Source organism: Euleptes europaea, chromosome 5 (assembly GCF_029931775.1).
Source record: "Euleptes europaea isolate rEulEur1 chromosome 5, rEulEur1.hap1, whole genome shotgun sequence".
NCBI lineage: Eukaryota > Metazoa > Chordata > Lepidosauria > Squamata > Sphaerodactylidae > Euleptes > Euleptes europaea.
In genome coordinates, this window is record NC_079316.1 from 86,023,630 (window position 1) to 86,041,443 (window position 17,814).

Consider the following 17,814-nt stretch of genomic DNA (forward strand, 5'->3'; position numbering starts at 1 on the left):
AAAAATCAGGGACTACTCAGTCTCCTGAATATAATGGTCACAATTTGACAGAATAATCCTGTTCAAAAGGGAAGGATTGGAAGAGAGACAGACATTTAATGAACAAGTAGGCTATTGCCTAGGGTTGTGCATGTCAATATATCCGAACTGAAAATAAACCCGAAATTAGCCATTTCTGCAATATTTGGGTTTGGGTTGACTGAATACCAAAACCTGGGAATGTGCTCAAAGCCGAATAGGCAATTCCAGAAAAAGCCGAATAATTATTCAGCTTTTTTAGGTTTGGCTATTTTCCTTTGCTCAGACTAGTTTTGTTAGGGCCCCAAATTAGGGGCTCTTTTGAGGTAGGGGTCAATTTGGTCTGACCAACAAGGTGATGGGCTGATTTGCACTTAAAAGACAGGGCTCACCCAGTCCCATCCTGAGGGATATACCCTCCAACTAATAAATGGCAGAGCTACCCTTCTAACTCTCTGCTCTTTTGCAGAGACAGACCCAAAACTATCACTGCCCTCTCCCTGAGGCAGATCTGCACTCCGGGTGTGCTTCTAGGGTTGCCAGCCTCCAGTTTATGGCTGGAGATCTCCTGCTATTACAACTGATCTCTTTCCCTGGAGTAAATGGCCGCTTTGGCAATTGGACTCAATGGCATGGAAGTCCCTCCCCTCTCCAAACACTGCCCTCCTCAGGCTCCACCCCCAAAATCTCCAGGTATTTTCCAACCCAGAGCTGGCAACCCTTTGTGCTTCCCTTCGACTTTCCAACCCCCCTCTTAAAGGTGCAGAACTCCCATAGGTTCCGCTGAGAGCCTGCTGTCCATCACATGCCCCTCCTCATCTAATGTCATAGCCCTAATCTAATTACCCCCAGTTTCATTTTAAGAATATGTTACTCCTTGGGAAATCTGATCATGGCTCCCCAAAGTACTGTGTAGTTTTACCCTTAAACTCAACTAAATTTAAGTATGTATTTCCATGCATCTATATTTTCTACACTGTCCTTGTTATCAGAAAGGTAGTCTGTGAAAGTACAATACAAAGGTAGTGGCTGTGCAAGTGCTGCATAAGTGACTGACCATGAAGAACTTCCTTGTAGTTTCTTTTTGGTGTTGCGGTGATGCAGATACAGCTAGAAAAAGCTGATAGAGTCTATCTTGAGCTGGCTAGGACAGCATAAAATGAAATTATTCTTAAACATCAGACAGGTCATCAAGAAAGTAAACTTTTTTTAAAAAAATGACAGTCAAAAAGGAACATTTTTTTAAAAAAGATTGCTTCCAAGGAGACGATCCCTTACTAATATATCAAATAAGGTTGATCTTTGAAGTATATTTGTTTTTTGTTATTCTGTTTTTGTTACGTAATGGAAACCGTTGGCTTTTAGTGGTTTTGTTGTTGTTGCAGTTTTTAAAAAATTCTCACGGGCAGTACGCTAAAGCAATTTCTCTCTCCCTCTCTCTCATCCTCTTTTTCTCAAACACACATACACACACTCTCATCCATTCACTTTTTCAAAATTCTGTGCTGGCTGGGTATTGTTTATTTGTGCATTTAATTATAAGCATGATTTTTTTTTCCTTAAGTGATTCAGCTCGAGGCAGGATGTTATACCAAGCACACAGAAAGTTCAAGCACAATGTACAAAGTGGAAGCAAATTCACCTTCAACACATTAGTACGACGACAACAAGAAGAAAGACGTTTCAATACCAAATGAACAGGAGAAGTGAGAAGAGAGTAATAAATAAATTAGAAGCTGACCTCATTTACTGCTGCATAGTACTGCTGCTTCTGGAACTGAGGAGAGTTATCATTCCTGTCCCTCACCACAATCCGAACTTCATGGTAGATAATAGTTCCTACTTTTCTGTTAATGCACTGGACTTGGACCACAATGGACTGAATGGACATTGGCGGCTGTAAAGAAGGGGGGGATGAATACACAATTACTTTTAAGTAGCATCTGGATGTGCAAAGCATACTTTTCACATAAGGCCATTTAATACACTGATGGTTACATTTGTCATCTGGCTACACCAACAGACTGGCAACTTTTCAAGTATAAGAAAAGCAGTACCTAGCACTACAACACTTCTGTAAGAAGAGTAAAAACAAAACGTTCTTCACCAAGACCACACTTAGCCTTCATCGGATTATAGTGCACATTTCAAGAATGAAGTAAAATATTGACAAAACTAACTATTTCCATATGCTTCTGGAAGATCTTGTAACATCATTTAAACAATATAAACTTAAAATGCATGAAATCAATTTCAACCCTATTTGGAAAACTTGGTCTGAATGCTGTTTGAAAACTTGGGATCAAGCAAATCAGTGCAGTAAGTCAACACTTAAAATTAGAAGCAAACCAGTGTCCTGTATTTCAGTTTTCATTTAAGCCCCTGTGGAGCTGTGTGCACATTATCCCCTGTGACCTTTGGTCTACTTATCCTGCCTTAAGTTCATTGCCAAATTCCAAATGATCTGTAACATCTACCTCATTATCCCTTAGAATGCCTCAAACGGAATGCTTCCCAACTCCTATCTTCTTCCCCCAAAAAATTATCTTAAAAGTTGCTCAAAAGCAACTGGTTCCTTTTCAGATCAGATGGAGCCTATCTCTTTTGTACAGGGTAACTTGTCCCAAAACAATCCCCAGTTCCTAACAAATCTAACCTTTCCTCCTGACACCACTGTATCATTCACATGGTGAGACCCCTAATGGCCACCTCTCTAGCTGGCCCTAAACATGAAATAGGTGGCATTTGTAAGGACATTTATGCAGAGGTGTTTCCCTGCGGTCGCCCCCGCCGACTGCTTTGGGGCTTTCTTTTGATTATGCATGCCTTTCCTGACCATCAGAGGGCATCTCACGCTCCCCGCACGTTTTTGCACATGTTGCCTGCATTTTCTGGATTTTGGCTAAAACAGCATCCAGAAAATGGGCAAAACACACGGAAATGTGCAGGGAGAGCAAGGCGACCTCTGACTGTTGGGGAAGGCATGCATAATCAAAAGGAAGCCCGGAAGCAGTTGGCAGGGTGACCGCAAGGGAAACAGCCCTGCACAAATGGCCTGAGAATGGTACCCTGGAGGTCCTGGATCTTAACCTCCTAATTAGCAACCACCTTTTTTTCAGAACTATGCAAATACATTTTCTAGCATCATTAATGCTAATATACATCATGGATAGAGATGTGAAAGTCCAGAGAAAATCAGGGGGGAGGAAACAGTTTCCCTTAATGGCTCCCTCCCCCCAATTTTCCTAATGAAAGAAGTGGGAGACATTGGAGAGCACTGAAAACTCCTATGTAATATTTTTTGGGGGGGAATGAGTAAAATGTTTCTATAAGACAAGATGTTACTCAAAATGTATACTATGGGGAAAAACTCATTTATATTTCTGGATGCTGAAAAAGCCTTTTATAACATTTCTTGGCCATTCTTAATGAAAACACTAGAATCTCTAAGATGTGGGTCAAGATTTTTGAATTGAATACAGAGCATATATCCCAATCAAACCGCAAAGATATTATTAAATGGGATGTTAACTGAAAGATTTCAAGTTGACAAGGGCACAAGACCAGGATGCCCACTGACACTGCTATCGTTCAGTCTTGTCCTAGAAATACTAGAGAATAAGATAAGACAAGACCCCAGAATTAAAGGCTTAAACACAGATGGAGGAGAATTTAGAGACCAGCGTCCGGCCCGGCCCAGTGGCGGTGGGGCCACAAACGCAGGCGTGAGCATCCCTGACACCGGCGCTGTGGGCCCTCGCGCTGGTGTGGGCTGTCGCCAGCCTCCAAAGGCCTTTGTGCGCGGCCGCCGGGGCAGCTCAGGAATGGTCTGTTAGTTGCCTTCTTATTCCCGAAGAATCTCAAATAGTTGAAATCCAACAGAAATGCACCTATCTGTTTTTTAAATCAAAACAAACAGAACATTGAACAAATCTATCTCTTTTTTAAAACCTTCAATAAGGTTATTTTAAAAATAAGTTAATAAAAGATAGGACCTGGTAGCTGGCTGTAAACTTCAAAACTTAGATGCTTCAGGGCTTCACCAGATCAGATGCACCCAAGAATGAATTCTATGCCCCGAAGCCCCAAAAACTGAAGAAAGCATAAGAAATGAAGAAAGTGAGTGGCAGCAGGGGAAAAAAGCTGCAGGCTTGGCCAGAGGAAAGGAGCCCTCTTGCCTTATTTAACAGGCACATTGCCTATGGAGTGTACATTCACATCATAGCTGCCTTCACAAAGAACCAAATGGAATGGGCTACATTGTCAGCTAGTTAAATCACCGGAATATACAGAATTTACTACAATCTCTCTCTCTATCTCCCCATCTCCCAAGAGAAATCAGTTCAGAAACCGTCATAAATTAAGTCTCACAATAGCATTACACAGGAAGACCTTTCTTTTGTGAGTGTGAGGGGGAAATGGGACATGAAAAGGCATGGAAATCTTTCGCTAAATGAGGAAGGCAATTAATTGCTGTGTATGCAGACAATGACTTCTGTAGAGAAATGAGAACAATGTCTGCCTTAGCACTTAACTTATTAACTGCAGAAACACAATGGGTGAAGAGGCGGCAGCCTGCCTGTGGGGGTAATGTCTGCTCACCCCAGCTTTCCAATTCAAGGCAACAGAGGGGGGTAAAATTGGCTAGACCAAAATGCCAGCAGCTTATCTTTTCAGCTACTAAGAGAACATTAAAAAAAAGAGTAAGAAAATGTTCTTTAAAAGATGGGCCATTGCTGTGGCTACTATCCCCTGCCCCTTTTTTAAATAGTATCTAAGGGTTAATGGTGCAGTCTCCCCAGTCTCCCCAGAGTCTCTTGGAGAAAATTTGGATTTTGGTCTAATGGACCCATTTTTCCGGGAATCCTGGATATTCCCGATATAGGGGTTCAGCAATATCTGGGATTCCTGAAAAACTTCAGATCCATTAGATCCTAATCCAAATTTTACCAGGTTTTTTTTTTTTTTTTTGCACACTCCTAGTCATACTTACATCTATTCCTATTGTAACAAAGACTACTACATCACTAGGAATTAATCTAGGTTTTCCCAGGTACAACTTAAAGCATTACAATAATCTGGTTTTGTGTTCGAATAGCTGTTTCGCAAGTTATTTCATTGTTGAATTTCAGAAATGTGTCCCATTAGAGAGAGTGTAATCTGTTGCTGAGCAGACAAGGCCCCTCAATAAAGAGGGAGAAAGGAAAGCAGAGGGAAGGAAGGAAGATGGAGGAGGAAGTAGAGCAGGGGCTTGAAGAGAGACATAAGAAAAACCTGATGTTAAGGATCCTGTTTTGTGTTGTTTCCTTGCCATAATCCAGCTGCAACCTGATGGCATTTTACACACACACCTAGTGGCTTCTGTGCAACAGTAAGGACCACAGTAGACTCATCTGACCTCTGGTGGCCTTACCAATTTTTAATCAGAGTGAGGTTATACCTTTATATTTATTATTACGGCATTAGCAAGAAAAGATACAAACCTTGTCAATAAAACTGATTACATGATAAAAAAATCTCTTTGTACAAAATATAAGTTATATAAATTACAATTCACCTTATTAACACTAATACCCTTTTCTGAGCAGATTTTAATTGCTGCAGAGCAATACTTGGCTACCTGCAAATAACACTGAGAGTCTCCCTCCCATAAGAGGAATTTAATTTTGTCTTCCTCCGAACTGGATTCCATTGTGTTAATAAGAGGAAGAATTAGCTTCTGACGAATTCCCTCATAATAGATACACCTAAATAGAGCATGACTCGTACTTTCCATTTCACCTGACCCGCAAGGGCATGCCCACTCAGATCTTGATAACTTCCTATACTTTCCCTCCAGGATTGCTGAAGGCAAGGCCGCCCCTCTATCCAGGGTTAGGGCTCTCCATCAGGGTGAGGTTAAAAACAAACACCCCTATACAGATGCACTTGTTATGAAAACAAACAAGTTTCATATTTATTTGATATACATTCTATAATATTCCTAACTCATGTATTTTCTTGAAAGACAGTATTCAGATGTTCCTTCAGGAAGCACATTTATCCACGACTTTCCTCCACTGCTGAGGACTGCATGCCACCCAAGCTCATCTGCTCGGTGTCTATGAAAAATGTAGCTAGATAATGCCAATTTTATTACAAAATCTTGCTGCTTGTGATGAGTTTAGAGAGCATTAGGTATGCATATCACAAACCATGCAGACTTGAAGATCAGGGAGAACAGTATTCAATTTGTCAACAATCTACAGCAGTATTTAAAGATAAACGTTGTATGGGGTTACACATGATAACTGCTGCTAGAATGACTTTTGCCAGACACTGGAAACAAAAAATGACTCCAAAGATAGAGGAATGGTTGGTTAAAGTTAAAGAAATACATATATTTTATTAACATCAGAAAAATGGTGATACAATGAGTCTAGATGAGCTATGGTTACAGACCGTAAATAAAATGGAAAATCTTATAATCAAGGGTGAGAAAGGACAATGTGCTGCGATGATAGTGTAGCTATTTTATAGAGGCCTAAACCTTGTATTTGGTGTGGTAGTATGAATGAGGATATTGAAATAAGATAGAAATTCTGTTAAATTTTAAGTGTCCATATATATGTATTGGTTTTTTTTTTTGCTGTTGTTTATTTTATTGAATATTTTTTTTAATAAAAAAATCTACAGTAGTTCACAACCCACAGATTGGACAAAGTCCCACCTGCTGGATCATGAGCCCTTGTCGAACCACCATATTTCCCTGCTGCTTTTTAGAAGGACCTACTCCTAAAGTATAAGGAACAAATGTTCCATGCCTCCTTCTTCTCTCTGCAGGACAGCGAAGGAAGGTGATGGAGAGGATTCCTTCACAGCTCTGGCACTTGGCTGGTTTCTCTTTACAGTTTGGCTTGTTTCCTGTTCTTGGCTCTCTTGAATTGTTGCCCACAGGCTAGACTTTGAGTTTATAACTGGTGAGTTTATAACTGGTGAGTTTCCTTCTTTTGGTCATGAGACTGTGACACCACATAACTCCCTGTCATGTACTCTCAGCTCAATGGGTCCTCTGTTGCCTCCTAGAGGTTAAAGATGTTATTGACAGTTTTATTGTTTTTATATGTTTGTAAAGTTTTTAAAATGATGTTATCCGCCCTGAGTTGGCTTGCTGGAGAGAGCAGACTACAAATATGAAAAACTAAAAATAAAATAAAAGATGAGCTCTAAGTTTAGAAACACTGAAGATCACTAATCTATGTTATTATCTGTATGAAATAATTGTGTGGTTTACAAGTTCCTGACTTTACATGATGCTTCTGCAAAAGGCCTTTATTTTTATTTGTTATTATCCTATGGAAATAGAAGACAAGCTTCTTAACCAAAATTTTGTGTTCAAGAATGGATATATCCAAGTAAAACACACATGATTTGCACCGATATGATTAATTATGACACAATGCATGTGTTTTACTTAATACATTCATCCTAATGAATTCACAGCGACCCATATACAAAAATGGATCTCTGTATGCTGATCTAGTGCAGTAGAAGCACAGTACATTGAGGGGTTAGGGAGAGCATTCAGTAATGTGGAAACCTATCCAGAAGTTATGTAGATTTGTATGCCTTTTCTCTGGAGCTGCTCTCAGAACAGACTTTCAACTCTCAGTTGTGTTCATGGATTCCTGAACTGAGGAAATGGCCTTCAGCAGGAAACACCATGCTTTAATTTAAAACAGATACAGAAATTCTTGTTCAAAAATATTCTACCAATATTATCTATGAAACATGCCAGAATACCATCAAACATAGCAATGATATTTTCATTTCCTCGGTCTGAATATTTACTTCCTGCTGCTCATTTATTAGTTATGAAGTTACTGAGAATTTTCATACATTCGACTTTAATCCAAATGAAACATGGGGGAGGGGGGGAGAAGGGGAATCAAACTTACGTCTCTGTCCAGAATTCTTCCAGTACTGTTTAGGTAAAGCCTCTGGTTGATAGGGTCTAAGATAACCCAGTAGTCTACATTGTCCTTCAATGTGAGTTCAATAGTGGGATCAGGTCCTTTTGCTGTACCTTTGATCAACATGTTGTCTACCAGGATAGTACCTGGAATTAAAAAACAACAGCAACAGGTTTCTGATATATAGATGCAATACGGCTTTTCAAAAAGCAATTACAAGTTTGCTCCTGCGTCACAAGAATGCTGTGTACAGCATTCAATAATTATAAGTAGTGCTGTTTGAAACAATAGCAGATATTATTATCCAACATTATGGGTGCATAAAACAAAGAAAGAGAATAGTCTTCACAGAAACATGTGTTAAATTTATCAGTGAAGTAAGTTTCTAACAGGAATAAAGGAAAGTTTATTCTGTAAATATGGACACAATCGTCTGGCAGGATGGGTTGAAAGGTCCCATATCACCAACAGCATAAACTATTCTATCTTCAGTCTCCCATTTTCCCCTTGTTTTATGATCTTGAGCATCCCTCGTGAGCCAGTGCGGTGTAGTGGTTAAAACCGGTGGTTAGGAGCAGTGGACTCTGATCTGGAGAATCGAGTTTGATTCCCCACTCCTCCACATGAGTGGTGGAGGCTAATCTGGTGAAGCGGGTTGGTTTCCCCACTCCTACACATGAAGCCAGCTGGGTGACCTTGGGCTAGTCACAGCTCTCTCAGCCCCACCTACCTCACAGGGTGTCTGTTGTGGGGAGGGGAAGTGAAGGTGATATGAAGCCGCTTTGATTCTTCCTTAAGTGGTAGAGAAAGTCAGCATGTAAAAACCAACTCTTCTTCCCTATTATTTCTAGCAACATAGAAGCAGGCAAAAACTACTGCAGCTGGACGGTCCTCATTGATTTCAACCAGCACAAATTCCCCATTCAAATCAAGGGTCTTTGCATCTTTGCATCAAGATGCATGTATTATATACAACCAGTAGATGCAATATTGAAGCTATTAAATCTCAAAGAAGTGTATTGTACTTTGGACATAACTCTTTCTACCCCACTGAAACGTGATCCGAAATTACAACATGTGGCCTCTTCCAATAGAGTAAGATTCATTATTTCATTCAAGGTTCTCATCTATGGAACTGTTAAGTCACTGTTACACACAGTGCTCATCTCCCTTGCTCAATTATACATATTTGAAACAACACTTTAAAAAAATGTCCTAATGACATTAGTTTTTATTGTATTTATGAACTTCAAGTCTTTATGCTGCCTTTACTAAACATCCTTTTTTGTTCTTTTGTATTTTGGAAACTCTTAGGTGCTCAGAGCCTGCTTTACTCCTTAGGCTAAAATGCCAACTTGATAACCTAATGGTGATACATCTGAAAGGAACAGATATGACTTGGATACAGCACAGAATGACGCTTTCTACACTAACATCCTGCTGAGTAGTAGTACAGTGACACACGTTATCTCCAAATACACAAATACACAATATTTTAATTTTTCACCATGTCCATATTTCAAACTGAAGCAAGAGACAAAGGTCAAGCCACATTGCTTCGCCTACTGACTCATGGCCACATAGGCTAAGGTTCAAGCATCAGTCTTTTCCTATGCAGACAGCAACAGAAGCTTTAATAGAGCCCAGCACTTGTTATGCACCTCATTCCTATGCGTAAGTCAGGAGCATACAGGAGCAAGCAGCTGAGGTGCATAAGCAGAAACTGCTGGTAGTGCATAAGCAAACAAATAAATACAGCTGGCAGAGCCTGTTGTAGCTGTTCACAATGGAGAGGAAACTAGGGAGCCCTTTGCCTGTACCTTGGCAGCTCATGGACAATAAAGCTAAGGAGCATATGAACATAAAAACATAAGAAAGGCCATGCTGGATCAGACTAAGGTCCATCAAGTCCAGCAGTCTGTTCGCACAGTAGCCAACCAGGTGGCTCTAGGAAGCCCACAAGCAAGACAACTTCAGCAGCATTATCCTGCCTGTGTTCCACAGCACCCAATATAATAGGCATGTCCTGTGAGCCTGGAGAGAATAGGTATGCATCACGGCTAGTATCATTTTTACTAGTAGCCATGAATACCCCTCTCCTCCATGAACATGCCCACTCCCTTCTCAAAGCCTTCCAAGTTGGCAGCTATCACCACATCCTGGGGCAGGGAGTTCCACAATTTAACTATGTGTTGTGTGAAGAAATGTTTCCTTTTAGCTCATACTAAGGGAAGGAGTCCTCCTTGCCAAAGCCTCTATTTTGAATTGAAGAAGAAATGAAGGGCTGACAACACTGGTGTTACTGATTGATTCATGGTCAATCATGGTCATAGAAGACAATCATGCTAGGAAAAGTGGGAGGCAGCAGGAAAGACCCAACATGAGATGCATTGACTCGGTCAAGGAAGCCATGGCTCTCAGTTTGCAAGACCTGAGCAACACTGTTAATGATAGGGCATTTTAGAGGTCATTAATTCATAAGGTTGGCATAAGTCGGAAGCGACTTGATGGCACAACACACACAGATATTTTTTTACTGCATATACTAGTGGCAAGGAGCCTCGTGGCGCAGAGTGGTAAAACTGCAATATTGCAGTCCAAAACTCTGCTCAGGACCTGAGTTCGATCCAGATGGAAGTTGGTTTCAGGTAGCCGGCTCAAGGTTGACTCAGCCTTCCATCCTTCCGAGGTCAGTAAAATGAGTACCCAGCTTGCTGGGGGTAAAGGGAAGATGACTGGGGAAGGCACTGGCAAACCACCCCCTAAACATAGTCTGCCTAGTAAATGTCGGGATGTGACGTCACCCCATGGGTCAAGAATGACCCGGTGCTTGCACAGGGGACCTTTACCTTTTATATACTAGTGGCTGTAAAGAATGGGCAGTGAAAAAGAAGCACAAAATACAGTGCAAGGGGAACTCCTACACATTTGTTAACAAAGACACCATTCTGGAGGAGGGACCCCTGTTTATTTAATATATTGAAGAATCTTGATTGAACTGAGCAAAAATTGGGAAACTCCTGTAAATTATCCTGGAAAATCCATCAAAACTGCAATTTCAACGAAACCCAGCACATTTTCAAAAAGCTTTTGTATTAGTTAAACTGAATATGCCTCACTTACACCTATCTCTCAGTTGAAAGAAATCTCTCTCTCTGCTATTGTCACTGTGACAAGCAAATAAGGAGTTTTGGGGGCTCACAGGGAGATTTGGAACAAGAGAGGAAGCTCATTAATACTTCGGAAGGAGCGGTGTGCATTCTGGAATGTGTGTGTAGAGTGCCTTCAAGTCACAGCCGACTTATGGCGACCCCTTTTGGGGTTTTCATGGCAAGAGACTCACAGAGGTGGTTTGCCAGTGCCTTCCTCTGCACAGCAACCCTGGTATTCCTTGGTGGTCTCCCATCCAAATACGAACCAGGGTTGACCCTGCTTAGCTTCTGAGATCTGATGAGATCAGGCTAGCCTGGGCCATCCAGGTCAGTGCGCATTCTGGAATACCAAGCCAAAAATATACACAAAAATGACTGTTTTGGGTCATTACTGTGATTTCCGGGAATGGTTACACAAATCTGGGATTTTTAGGCATTATGAAAAACACCACCCTGAAAAAAATCTGTGGTTTTTCATGTTTGGGTGCTTACTATCATCATCAACAGGTGTCCTGTTTTTCTTTGTTCTCTGAATTTCCCCGGCATTTCTCCTTCCCAATTAAATCCAACTGGGTGTCGCCTGGCCTGGGGAAGGCAGCTCCCAGCTGGCAGAAGCCAGGTGCAGGGTTACTCCGGCTGCCTCTTCTCCTGTCCTCCCTCCCTTGTGGGGACAGGGCCCTTTTTTCTCCCAGTTCACAGCTCTGCAAGTAGTAGGATGGATGGACGGGTGGGGGGGAACACACCTTGTTCAAGGGTCTGATTTGGATCCCTTTGTTAAATTTGCTTGAAACTGGCGGGGGGTGAAGTACTAGCCTCTCTCCAATTCTGGTGTCGTTTGGTTGAAAAACAGCCACCACCCCCCAAAAAGTCTCCCCATAGGGAATAATGAAAATGGAATAATTATGGAATCCTGGGGAAAAAACCAAACCTGAATTGCAAAATGGTACCAGGTCACCCAATTACCATTGAATACTGGTATTTATGCCCTTTCTGAAATCCAAATTTGAAAATTACTGGGTGATTTTTTTTTTCAGGTGCACATCCCTAGATGCTGATCCCATCATATTCCCAAAGAGGTCACAGGGAGTTCAGGGGGGCCCAACTGATCTTGGAACTAGGCATATAAAAAGTACACATTTTCTTTTAGGAAAACAACTCAGTTAGCTCAAGCCCAGTACAAAGAGTATATGGAAGTCCCCTTCTCTTTACTAAAGGTGACCTCGTGCTTTGCACAAGAATGTTGTCAGTTCTGACTTCAAGGTATTCAGATACTAATCTATCGAGTATTCATTCTGACAGTCTAGACAGTTTGTGTCTTTCTTACTTGCATAGATGGGAGGAAAAAACAAGTAGGCATTTCATGTCACAATGAAAGCACTGAACAGCAGGGCTCTTTCAGGCCCGCCCACCCCCCAATCTCACCCCCTCCCAAACAGTGGCTTTTCATCCAGCCCATTTTAAATAACTCAGCCAGGTGTAGAAGAAGCCACATACACAACCTTTGTACTTTGTTCTCTACAGAAGGCAGCTGACCTTTTATGCTAAGTGGGACATCATTCGTAAAACTCTAGTTACTTGATTCTAGGCTGTTTCAGCAAGTAAGTGCTATGTGGTAACAACCTTCCTTTGAAAAAGCAATGCAACACATAATTTCTATCATCTTTGTACTAGAATTTTACTTCTAAAAGCAAGCAAACACAAAGGCAATCAGTGCAGCATACATAAAACCAAGAAACACACCAAGAAATTTTATTGCAACTCTTTACATTGTTTACTTTCCAAAACTGCTGTTAAAAGTTTCCCAAGGTATATTTCTAAAAAGAAAAGAAAAGACACAGCAAGGACGAGTGATAATTAACCTAATTAACCTAACCACACCCATACTAGGAAGCTGTACAAAATGAGGACCACAGAGGATGTGCAATTGTTTAGGTTTGGAGATGAATTCAGTTGTCTTGCAGGATTCACATTAGGATGCAGAACCAGGTTGGCCTCCACTGAGCCTGTCTTCTATGTTCCTTAGATCTTGAAAAGGAACAAAAAGATCCTGTATTACTTGGAGCCCCAGGGATTATTCTCCCATGGCTCGGTAGGGAAACAGCAACTTCTACCTGAATCCAGCAGACAGCACAAAAAGAAAGAGAACCAGACCCTTCTCAGTTCAACATTACCACCCTCCCTGGTTAGTAAGAGGGTTTCAAAATGGCACTTCAGCAAATGTGCAATCAGGAAGCAAGTATATCTTAATTTCTGTAGGTATAAGTTTCATTTTAGACAGAGCTTTTTGGAGGGGGGATCTACAAAAAACAAAGATGTGAGTAAATGCATACAAATGGTGCCATTACAAAAAATACACACACACAAAAACTTACACTAATTTGTGCCAACTGCCAGCATGTCCAGGTCGGGGAAACATAGACATTTTGCTCAGATTGTCAGAGAGAAATCTTACAAAACCCTGAAACCCAGTGTCACAATATTCCTCTGTGCGTGGGTGTTTAGTGCCATCAAGTCACTTCTGACTTGTGGCAACCCTATGAATTAATGTCCTCCAAAATATCCCTTTGCCCTGGCCTGGATAGCCAAGACAAGCCCGATCTTGTGAGATCTCAGAAGCTAAGCAGGGTTGACCCAAGCAAGTATTTGGATGGGAGACCTCCAAGGAATACCAGAGTCACAACATAGAGGCAGGCAATGGCAAACCACGTCTGAGCATCTCTTGCCTTGAAAAGCCCACCAGGGGTCATCATAAGTCAGTTGTGACTTGACAGCAAAAAAAAAAAAATGTCCCTAAAAACCCAAAAACCTACAGCTGCTGTTGTTTATTATGGGAAAAGGGGTAATCCCCCAACTGGTACTGAAGATTGTTCTTGTAAAAACAGAACTACAGAAAACACTATACGCAGAAATGGAATGTGACAGTTTTTCTCATACATCATCTTCCTGGAAGCCTGGTCTTGTGGAATGCTATACAGTTTCTGTCTTAATACTCACATGTTGTTTGCTATTGTAAATATCTGGAACTCGTATGAAAAGGGATCTTTGGTCTTCATACACTCCTCCAATCCAATCTTGGATTTTCTTCAGTATAATTTAATGGGATCAAGCCTGATGTAATCAAGATTCACCATAAGAACAGGTCAAAATATATTTTTGTACATATTTTCTGATTGATTAAGTTGAAAGAAATAGAAATAGACCTAGCAGAATTGGCGCTTGCATATGAAGCACAAATATAAATGGTTCCTACATTTAAAAGCAGGAGAACATCCTTTTTCAGCTGATGCCTTCCCAAATGAATTATTAGTGGTGCTGACTACTTTCAAATGGGGGGGGGGGTTGTAATCAGAAGCCTCCAATTTAAGTTTTATCCTATTTCAAGTTGGACTCAACTTTTGTATCAACACTACCTCCTGCTACCAAGCCCCAAAGCTGGCTCTGTAATGGGGTATTTCCCTCAGGTGGCAAACTGGGGAAGGCAACTTCCTGTCTTGTTCACCATCAATCTGCTGCCTCTACCTGGCAGCCAGAGCATATAAACCTCATTACCTCCTTGCTCCCCACGGTCTTTTTAAAAGAAGCATGGTAATCCATGCATGGTGGTGGAAAGTGCCATCAAGTCACAGATGATTTATAGTGACCCCGTATGGTTTTCAAGGCAAGAGACGTTCAAAGGTGGTTTGCCAGCTTCCGCGTTCTGACTGGCCCAAGGTCACCCAGCAGGCTTCATGTGGACGTATGGGGAATTGAACCCTCTTCTCCCAATTAGAGTCCACTGCTCTTAACCACTACATCATGCTGGCATACTAGTTGCGAAACTTTTTAGAGACTCCTTCTTGTGTGAGTTCAGCTACCATGGGTGATTGCCTGTTGTCTGGGCAACCAACATGGTTGCTGAACCATCATGAGAGTTCGTGAAATCCTATGGGACATGTGTAGGTTGCTGTGCTACTTTTCAGGGAGGTGAGGCAGTGATCAGGCAAGCAAGAGTTGTCTCTCCCCCAGCTCCTATATAAGAGTGACCTCAGTGGGATACAATGCAACAGAGTCCACCCTCCAAAGCATTCATTTTCTCTAGGGGAACTGAGCTCTGAAATCTGGAGATGAGCTGTAATTCTGAGGGATCCCCACATCCCACCTGCAGGCTGGCATCTCTACCTACCCCAAATAATAGGACTCTTTGTGAAGAAGGAGGAAGTAACTGGGGCATAATTAAACACAGGAGAAAAAATGAAAATCTTTCCCTGCCATTGCTATTAATCAAAGGATCAAATAGAGCAGAACCATGCCATCCTGAAGTATTGATCAAATGTCATAGTTATCCACAGAGAGATTACCAAATAAGCAGGTCTCTGGAAAGGTGGCAAACACATAGTCTGAATTAAATAAATTAATTTTAAAAATCAACCAGAAACCAGAACAAACAAAAAAGGAGTACATGCTCAGGATCACTTAATGCTGGTTAGCTATGCCTTGAGACATTACAAGTAAATATGTTATCATTGCAAGTTTAAAAACCACACCAGTGGATCACAGAGAATGAGAAAAAAGGCAGACAATGCATCCCTGAAATCAGATTACACCTGCCTTAGATATTTTTGGAAACTTTCTCTACAAGATTTCTCTTCATATAAGGGCCCCTATATCTGGGTGTGTCCAGCCTCACTGCCCTGCTGGGACAACCATGCAAGTCTGAGACAGTGACATTCATGATGGGAGTTATTTTATACAAACTTTCACTCTTCTCTGACTACCAACATTTTGGCAAATGCCACAGTCAACAGGAAAAGGGGGTTATTGCTTCCCTTCAGCTACAAATACAAACACCTGTGCCATATTTCACTCTAGAACAGTGATACTGGCTCCACAATTTGTGGAGCGCCACATTTGCAATCACCATCAAGCAGTATTGCATACCCTGTGTGCCACTCCAAATGCATACATACATACAATATAATTATCAATATTAAAAATATGACAATAACCTTTTAAATTGCCAGATTACTTGCAAAGGGGAGGGGCCATGGTTCAGTGGCAGAACCTCTGCCTGGCAAAGAGAAGGTCCCAGGTTCAATCCCCGGCATCTCCAGTTAAAGGGCCTAGGCAAGTAGGTGAAGTGAAAGACCTCTGCCTGAGACCCTGGAGAGCCGCTGCCGGTCTGAGTAGACAATACTGACTTTGATGGACCAAGGGCATGATTCAGTATAAGGCAACTTCATGTGTTCATGTGTACTTCTGCCACATTGGGGAACAGTGCTCAAAAGAGCTACAGGTGGCATTTCAAAGAGCCGCATGTGGCTGCCAAACCAGTGAGTGAGTACCACTAGAAGGTCCCCTGAATCTTAGTGGGAGCTTGGAGGGAAGGCCAAGGGGCTGCAGCAGGAAAACCCCAATGTTACTGAGGAAACAAGTAACAGTTCTTCAGACTCAATTCAATAATACTGGCCTGTTTCCAAGGACTAACATGCCTATGGAATGAGAGCCATACCACACACCAATTTGGATCTTAACCGCTGAGTTATACACAGAAATCAACATCCCACATGTTATTTGATATATAAATAGAAAACATAAGAGTGTGGCTTCATACTTTTGAGTCACAGCAAGAAAACAGAATGAAAGGGCAGAAACGCACACACACCCTTGGACAAAATGATTTACTAGCATCAGGCAAAATATTAGACCTCTGAAACAGGAGAAAATTAGTATGATCATGAAGGATAGGTTTGTATGATCTATTTTTAATCAAGAACAGCAATAGTCTCTTAAGTCCCATCATTTTAGCTTGTTATATTCTTACATTCATTCAGGACTGTAAAATGAAGAGAATGTTATCATAGCTTATTCAGATTTTTTAATGCTTGGGAAGGGTTGCTGTTTCTCCAAAGATTTCTAGGATAGACGGTTAGCCTAGACCACCTGAGCGGAAAATAGAATCAGGGTGGCTCTAGTGATGCAGAATGTTATAGTGGTTTAGGTGCCGGAGTAGGGGGACCCAGATTCAAGTTTTCATTCAGCCATGAAGATCACTGTGTGACCTTAGGCTGGCCAGTCTGTCTCTCTCAGGTAAAACTACCTGAGAAGTTGTTGAAAGGATAAAATGAAGAATGGTGTAAGCCACCCTGAGCTCTTTGGAAGGATGGAATAAAATATACTAAATAAACAATGTTTAAAGTATCCTTTTTAATCAATAGGGTTGCCAACTCTGGGTTGGGCCATTCCTGGACATTTGGGTGGGGGTAGATCCAGGGAAGGAGGGTTTGGGGAGGGGAGGGATCTCAGTTCAGTTTAATACCATAGTGTCTACCTGCCAAAGCAGCAATTTTTTTCAGGGGAACTGAGGCCTGTTGTATGGAGATCAGTTGGAATTCCAGGAGATCTCCAGGCCTTACCTAGAGGTTGGCAACCTTATTGATCAAAGAAAATTCTTCTCCATTAGAACACATTTTAAAGGGAGATTGTTCACATTTCTTCTGTGCATTGAAAAACACTTCAGAGAAAGGAGTGGCCTTAGAGGTTATCACCAGCTTTTGAATATTTTCCAGTTTTGGTGCAACTTCATGCCTACATCTGAGGTGCACCATCCCATTAAAGGGAGCCTTAGCTGGACAACTTTCTACAGCTACTTTCAGTATTTGCAACACAAAGCAGTAGCAAAATGACAGGGGTAGCAATGAGATATGTCATAATAT

The 17,814-nt window shown here is 41.4% G+C and overlaps 1 protein-coding gene across 1 annotated transcript in view; it reads right to left on the reverse strand.

Annotated features, from left to right (window-relative positions):
* Positions 1 to 17,814, reverse strand: part of PCDH15 (protocadherin related 15) — a 558,859-nt gene that overhangs the window by 318,143 nt on the left and 222,902 nt on the right. The window contains exons 5-6 of the mRNA XM_056849418.1: positions 7,956 to 8,116; positions 1,760 to 1,915 (exon numbers count right to left, since the gene is read on the reverse strand). Of these exons, the coding sequence (XP_056705396.1) occupies positions 1,760 to 1,915; positions 7,956 to 8,116 (317 nt within the window). The remainder of the gene's footprint in view (positions 1 to 1,759; positions 1,916 to 7,955; positions 8,117 to 17,814) is intronic.